Raw genomic sequence first — 8,063 nt, 5'->3', positions numbered from 1 at the left:
TTACTAATGAAACACTCATCAAAGTTTGGGAAGAACTCGCATATCGTCTTGACGTGTGCCGAGTGACGAATGGTACTCACATTGAACACTTGTAGGCTATTATGTAAAACTGTTTGAGTTTCTCTTTCATTTGATATATCACTTGTGGCTGTAAGTTTTGTGTAATAAATATTATAACATGTTAAAACCCCGCTATTTATTTTGAAACACCCTGTATTATTCATGCTTAAAATGTCCTATTTTACAGAGGGTGGCGAAATTATCATATTCAAACAAACTTTTCTGTATTTTTTTCGTTATTTTAATGTTGTTACATATCTTTATTATTTGAACTTATTTTACGATTTTTTTTTTAAGTTTAAAGATTATTCTGGCAACACTTTATTTTTTGTTTTTCTTAATATTTTAAATGTGTTATACGTCATTGTCAGTGTCCGTTAAAATTTCGATTTTCAAGCTTCTTCTTATGGGTGTGACTTTTAGAAAAAAATAACGATTTGATATATAATACCAGGTAGCTTAAGTAGGCATATTACGCATTAAAAGCATGTTATGCCGCATCCAAGCCGTGATAGCAGCAAAAGGCGGCGCTACTAAATATTAACTAATCTTTTTAAACATATTTATAGTATCGATCAGAAGTAACTTTACGTTTAATATGCTTAATTCATATTTTAAATTATTTTTAAAATTGGTTCAAATAATAAAACTATGTAACAACTATAAAAAACAATAAAAATATTGAAAATTTTGTTTGAGCATAATAAATTGTCCACCCTCTGTACATACGTATTACTGTTTATTATATTTTGCTGACACAACTACGAACCTACGAAGGACTTCCAGAAATAAAATGCACCTTCTTCATTTTTAGAAGGGAATTTAAAGTGAAACCCTGCATATTTCCGGCCTGTGATTTCATTTTCCTAAGGAAATATCATTATAAAATTCATGCTTGCATACATTTCTATCCACGTTCTCAGACGGAAAAAATCTTCTGAATATCAATGTCAAGGTATCAAGTGTATAAGAGTGTGTATGCGCTCAGCATTATTAAGTTTTTGCAAAGTCAAAACAAATTGTGGTATTTTCAGGAAGTATAACCCTTCAAAAATTCTAGGAAAGATGCCGTGGAATATGGGATTCCTTTTTTAAGTCAAGAATATCTTGCTTTAGTTTTCACGAAAGATGTGAATGGAATTTCCCTGTTTATCGATAAAACTAAAATGTAGTAAAAAGGTTTTACCCATCTCAGTCGATATTTTTATGTTGATTTTCTTTCGAAGTGTTAGACATAGCTTTCTGTTTCGAAAATCCGGGAATACAAACCCAGAGAAAACTATGAGAAGTGATAATGTACAAATGGCAGAAAGAAAGAGCGTAATACACAATACATGTTATTTTTCGCAAATGTTGAGAGCTGAAAAATTGTGAAGTGATATTTGCACTAGCGGATTATTTCAAGTGTATTTCCCTCCTTCTTCAAATTATGGTTTAAACATTTTATTAATGATTGTGTATAATGTATCTAAGATGAATGGTAATTAATATTTTTTTCTGAATGAGTCAATGTTGTTGTTGGAAAAAAGGGTTTGTAGTTTTTGTGGTGTAATGACGATATGTATGGTGGTACTTTGTTCAAATTTGTAATGACGGAAGTTTATTTGCAGACATTTTAGGGATTTTTCAAAAGTTATTACGCAAATAATTCAGTAACAATTATTTAAGTTTTAAATGCTCCTATCGTTAGCTTTTGTTTCCAACTACATTTTTTAAACGTCTTTTCCATCACAATAATTTTTTCAGTAATATCGAAGAAGATATTTTCGCCTACGGTTTTGAAGAGTTTGTTAAGCTCATCAAGATGTGGATTGGGTAAACTTTTCAAATTTCCAAAAGAGTAGAAATCTAAGGAAAATAGTCGAGAAGATTTGGCACGGATATTCGTGAAGATCATGCTCCTGATACTTGTTTCTTTTTTCCAATTATTTTTAGAAACTGTGCATTGAATTGTGATGTGAATTTACTTATTTTATCTTGATACAGTTTAAATATGGTATACAAGGTAAAAATACGGAATTTTATGCGTTAATGCAACGTATAATAATCACGAGACCCTTCTGAAACTTACTTCAGTAATTAAAAAAAATAATTAAAACAAGTTTCAATGTATACAATGTTAAATCTATCTAGCAAATTGATGTATAAACTGGATATAAAAGGTGGTTGATAAAAAATATTTTCATTTCATCAATTTTTAAATGTTCAATAATTCCATGTAACAATGTTTTTCATTTTTGGCCAGTAAATACTCTTGTCATACGTTAATCAATAGCTAGCACGCAACATTCAGACACACAGACGAATAAGAATAAAACACTTAAGGCTAGCGAAAAAAAAAGAACAATAAAGGTAATCGTTGATAATATTGAAGCATGCGCTCAATCGCTTTATAATTAGATAATCTGACTTCTAACTTTAAAAACATAATATAGCGTCCAGATCTTATATTTCTTTAATTTTTGAAATACCAATAGTACAGTGTAGCTGTAGATTGTATGACAAAAACCGTATTTTTTCTAGCCTTACCTCGCCTTCAGCATCTCATCATGATGGCCAACGACGGCAACGTCAAAATCACCTTAAGGGTATTGGAGAGGGGTCTTCACTACAGGAAATTGCTCAAAGACGTCAGCAAAAAAGGCGAAACTAATGTTGTTCTTGACGTTCCAGCCTCCAGAATAGCAGAAATATTGACCTTAGTATGTATTGAAAGTATTTATCATCAACATTGTTTAGTGTTGTAAGCGATAGTCATTAATAGCGATAGCAGAAGCTTCTTTCGAACCTTTTGGAACATAATTTAGGTTTAATGCTTTTGCTTCGTTAAAGGTTGTAAAAAAGAAAATCTCGATGCAAGAATACTGAAAGAACTTCATGCAATTATTGCTATATTGATGAAGTGATATGCCATGTTATTTTAAGTTCAGTCATTATTTATGGCTATATTTTGCGTTTATGGAAAAAATTATTGTTTTAAAAAGTATCAATGCATAACAGAGGGAATTTGCGTTTCAAGAAAAAAATATTGAACTTCATGAAGCTTAAAAGTATTATTTATTGACCATTTTCGTAAAACCATAACTATTGCCACATAAAAATTAAAATCATAAAATCTCGCGAAAAAAACTAGATCCGAAAGCTTTCAAAATTGAACAGAGGTGTTTTCTGAGCATAACGTTTGCTGCCAAAGTTTTGGTTTTGTCCCACGGATTGGTAGTACCTAAATAAAACATCCTTCATTGTTTAGATGGAGTTTAACACTTCAGTCTTGTCGTGAAGATAATTTCGCATGGTGCGAAAAGAAAAAAAAAGAGAAGCTTTTTTTTTTTAACCAAAAGATTTTTAGAACTGAACCATCATTGCATAAGGCCTTAAGTTATAGGAAATACCGGATACCAGTGTTTTAACCCCTTCAGTCGGAATTATGAAATATTGGACCAAAAATGTTGATATTTAGTACACAGTGTACTATGGTAAAGGGTATCTTATAGACAAAATTTTGAGTTTGTAGGAGAAAAATTAAAAGAGTTAAGGCACGTCCAATATTCCGGACTTATATTTTTGAAATCAATATTTCATATACAAAAACGATAAAATACCAAACAAACTTCATTATAAAATGTTCTACAAACAATTATAAAACATAAAGCGTTTGAAACGATTAATTAAAGATTATATATTTTTAAAAAAATCAGGAAAAAAACCTCGCTTTTCAGATGAAAACCCATGGTTGGAAAAACGAGATACTCTCTGTCTCTCAATCCTTATATGTTAGTGTTGTCAATCCCAAAACGAAAAATTATTTCACAGATTATAATAAATAGAATATAAAGAGTCAACTACAAAAAAATCAACTAATTAAATCAATTATTAAATGATTAGCAGCTGTTTAAAGTGTATGTCCAGTATACCGGACACCAGGTCTGAAGGGGTTAAGGAAATCATCATACGGTGTTCCAAAAACAACGATTCATGTCCTTGATCAGGATTCGCGTTTGTTTTCCTTCACTGGGGTTTGCATAAATGCTCTCCTTAGAGGAAAAATTGACCATTTCGGGAAACTGTACGGTAAAACATATGAAAAGGTGCATCATCAGTACTAGCAGGAATATTCAAAACTGCCACCAACAACGGTTCATATCATATCAGGGTTTGTATGATCAAATTCAGATGTACCGATAGTTTAGATTGGTCATTCAGGACATTTTTTCACCATGCTACTAGTTCGTCTGGAATTGTTTTGAAGTAGCCCGGTATTTGCTCTTGTTTGTGACAGCTGCGCAATAGGCTGGTACAGCTAACGCTCTTCCTTATATGTGTTACCACTCAATGGTTATTTTCTCTTCTACGAAAAACATTTCTTCACATACCTGTGAAAGGAAGCAATGCATTTGTGTTTTTATAGAAAATTTTCGTTATTTTAAGAGTATACTTTAAGAGAGTTGCTCAAAATGGCTAATAATATTATTAAATTAAATAGCTCACTTATAAACTGAAACATTTTCTGGAGAGAAAAAAATGGTTTTGCTTTAACCTATTTCATTGAAACACATTTTTTAAACGCTTACAGTTTTTAATATCAGCCATGCGTAAAACAAAACAATTTTTAGTCAAAATAACTTTTTCAAAAGAGAAAAAAATAAATAAAAATAAAATAAATGAATAAAAATAACAGTATCAGGTAATTAGCATCGTTTAAATCAAAGCAAACGTAAACGATTTTTTTCAACAAATTAAAGTGATTTGATTGGATTACTATATCCAGTTGCTGTTTTAGAGCATAGTTAAAAAAAAAACAACTTTAAATCACTATGCTATGAAATTATTCACGTCTCACGCTTAATCCTGGACGATGTTCGTTTCAAATCTGTTAAGTGTGAGACGTAAAAAATATGAATGTCAAGTTTTATAATAGTTGGTAACAGTATAGATTGAAAATTGATGAATCATCTTTGACTGTGATCATAAGAGATGCAAAGTTAAAACTGATTTTCAAAATTTCATTAACTCAGAAATATTAAGAAAATTGATATCATTGTTTACATTTACTCTTTAATTTTAAATTAATCATAATTAAATGTTGAAGCATGGTACTTTTAATGCACTTGATTTCATTTTCAAAAGTTTGAAAGAAATTGCAATATGTTTTTCAAGTCATAGTTTATTACTTTTTTTGACTAATAATAATAATTTTCAATGTGTGAGCAACAAAAAAAAAGTATTAATAACATATTTGTATTAATGAAAGCAAACTTTGAACTAGCAGAACGCAAATGATGCAGTGAGAAGCAAAGGGTGTAAGTGCAAAATCAAAAACTGGGAGATAATCAGTACAAATGGAAGGTGAGCCTCTCCTCTGTTTTGAGGAAAGACAAATTACTAGTATTCTTGATTGGTGCTATTTATTATACAGCATCATTTAGGGAAAAAATGAAATCCTGCCTACGACCACAACTTTAAACGCGCTTTATTCAGAACTTGAAAATATCCACTTACATCACTTTTGCTCATCTCACTGCCTCATATATGTGCTATAGCCCTTGCAGGGTTAAGGAATAATGTGCATGAGAATTTCAGTTTTCCTTACCGTCTTTTATTTTTTACACATTTGGGTAATAACTGTTTTGCGCATGCAAAGCGTCCTTAGACTTTATCAAGTAATACATGTACAATCATACAACATTTTATCCATTTTCAATATTAAAGTGTTATGTAAACTTATGTGAAGGAGATTAAAGCATTAATTTTGATAATGGTTCCTTTGATCTCAAGGTCTCATTTAATTAAGACGTACGAATTCATCATAATATTGCATTTGAAGTTCGGAAATGCAATTGGGTTTAGAAGCTCAGAAAATGTATGTGGTTTCCACAGATATGTATTGATGGAACTAATTTAGTACATAATCACATAATCAAAACGTTGTATGTAGTTTTTAATAAAACCGAGCCTTGATTTAGTTTAGTACTTTCACATAATTTGTTGTTATCAACATTAAGGGTTTTTTTTTTTAGGTTTCACAAATGTAGACATTGAATATTGATGTTTAAAAAAAAACAAAAAAAAAACTGATTAGCTAAATAAATAAAATAAATTGTATAAAATCAAAAGTGATTCATTCTTAAAATTTAAGTTGTATCCAGTTTCCAAAAGATATTTGTTTTTAAGTATTTTATTGTTGTTTCTGAAAATTATCATTACGTAATCCCATCAGCTCCCCCCCCCCCCGAGTGCCTCAATCAGCTTTAAATACTCATGATTTTGAACTTGGCTCTGCTCAAGCCCCTCCAGGAGAATGATTATGGTTAATATAATGCTCTCATTCCCACCGAATAAAAATAATGGCTATGAAACTGTTAAAAACTGAAAATAATAAATAAAAATTAAAAAAAAAATAATTTGAATTTTGACATCTGGAATTCAAATTATGTTTTTCGCAATCACGAGCGGGTGTGTGTATGTAGGCGTGTGTGTTTGTGTCTCTGCGCATGTATGAGTGTGTTTGTAGCTGTGTGTATGATTGCTTGTGGGGGGGATGTGTGTGTGCGTGTAGTCATATGTGTTTGTGTCTGTGTGCAGGCATGAGTGTGTGGGTAGTTGTGTGTAAGTGTCTATGTATGTGTGTGTGTATGTGCTTGTGTATGTGTGTATGTGTGTGTGTACGTGCGTGTAAGTGTAGGATATTGACGCAACCTGGAGATAGCTTTCGCTAGAGGAGCAGCATTGTGAGGAGCCGGTCGACGGTGATGCTGCAGAGGGTGCTGGAGGGAAAATAAAATGATAGCACATCAAAACAGTCAAATGAAAGCAATAAGCAATCATGATTGCTCAAAAAAATAGGGACGATATTTCTAAAAAGTGGGACGTGATGCGGGTAAACATAAGTCATATTTAGATTCAGCGCCATGTTATGCTAGAATCAGCAAGAATGGTGTCAGAAGCATTCTGAAGGTTTATTTTTAGTTATTTTTTTTTTCTGCATAGTGTTATGAAATTAAATAAATGTATAGTCTTAAAATAAATCACGTTTTGTGAAATTCAAATTACTTACTTCCTATTGGACAAAACTTCATATTATTTTAATTGGAAACGTACCCTTTTTATGAAGACCTCTTGCTGGTGTGATAAAATATGTACTGTGTGAAGATGTACTCCACTTCTATATAAAGTGGCTTTCATGCAGTTCTGTTATGGGTGTTCCAAAATATTGGGCTAAAAGCAGTTATATCTTGAATCTGCATATTGGGCAGTTATTTGTTGCATAATATTTAGTGAGTACTTTTTTTTAAACTTCCAAAATGATTGCTTTCATTTTTTTTCTTTATTTGTCTTCCTAGGCTCATGCTTTTGGAATGATGACAGAGTATCATAATTATTTTATTACATCTTTGGTAAGATTTTTCACAGTATAATACCATGCAAATTTTAGTATATAAGTGTTAAAAGTATACTTATCAGGTTTTTATTTTATTTTTATTTATTTTACTTCGATATTCATTTTCTTTTTACCTAAAAACTTACTAAATCATGTTTATTGCTTTTTTTATTAATAATGGAGGTAACAAAAGAGAGATTCAAATCTTATCCAAAAAAAAAAATGTATACATTTAAAACCTGCATTAAGAATTAGAAAGAATGTTTGCATGAATGCTTACTCAGTATATTTAACATCCTGCAATATTTAGCTAAATTAATTTCTGATTGTAAAATTTAATATCGGATTCAGTCATCAAATGATGCTTAAAATTTTCTAACGTTTAGATGAGTTTTTGAGAAAGAACATTTAAAGAATTATTATCAGCATCAAATCCACTTATTTGTTTCGCAATTTTAAAGGAGATGATATAAAACATTTAGCACACTGACTATTTAATTTTCCACAATGATTTTCTTTTTCGTTTGAAAAGACTTTTTCTGTACGACGTTATGTTCTATTTCTGTTGAAACTCAGCTGTAAATTATTTACTGCTATTGTAAAATTTGTCTAATTATGTACATTT

The 8,063-nt window shown here is 30.7% G+C and overlaps 1 protein-coding gene across 1 annotated transcript in view; it reads left to right on the top strand.

Annotated features, from left to right (window-relative positions):
* Positions 1-2,664: 2,664 nt before the first annotated feature.
* The window catches only part of LOC129225263 (glutamate receptor ionotropic, kainate 2-like), a 78,697-nt gene continuing 73,298 nt past the window's right edge, over positions 2,665-8,063 (top strand). Inside the window, exons 1-2 of the mRNA XM_054859846.1 lie at positions 2,665-2,762; positions 7,401-7,454. Of these exons, the coding sequence (XP_054715821.1) occupies positions 7,416-7,454 (39 nt within the window). The 5' untranslated portion in view covers positions 2,665-2,762; positions 7,401-7,415. The remainder of the gene's footprint in view (positions 2,763-7,400; positions 7,455-8,063) is intronic.

This window comes from Uloborus diversus, chromosome 6 (genome assembly GCF_026930045.1).
Source record: "Uloborus diversus isolate 005 chromosome 6, Udiv.v.3.1, whole genome shotgun sequence".
Lineage (NCBI taxonomy): Eukaryota > Metazoa > Arthropoda > Arachnida > Araneae > Uloboridae > Uloborus > Uloborus diversus.
This window is presented reverse-complemented; position numbering and strand designations above follow the sequence as displayed.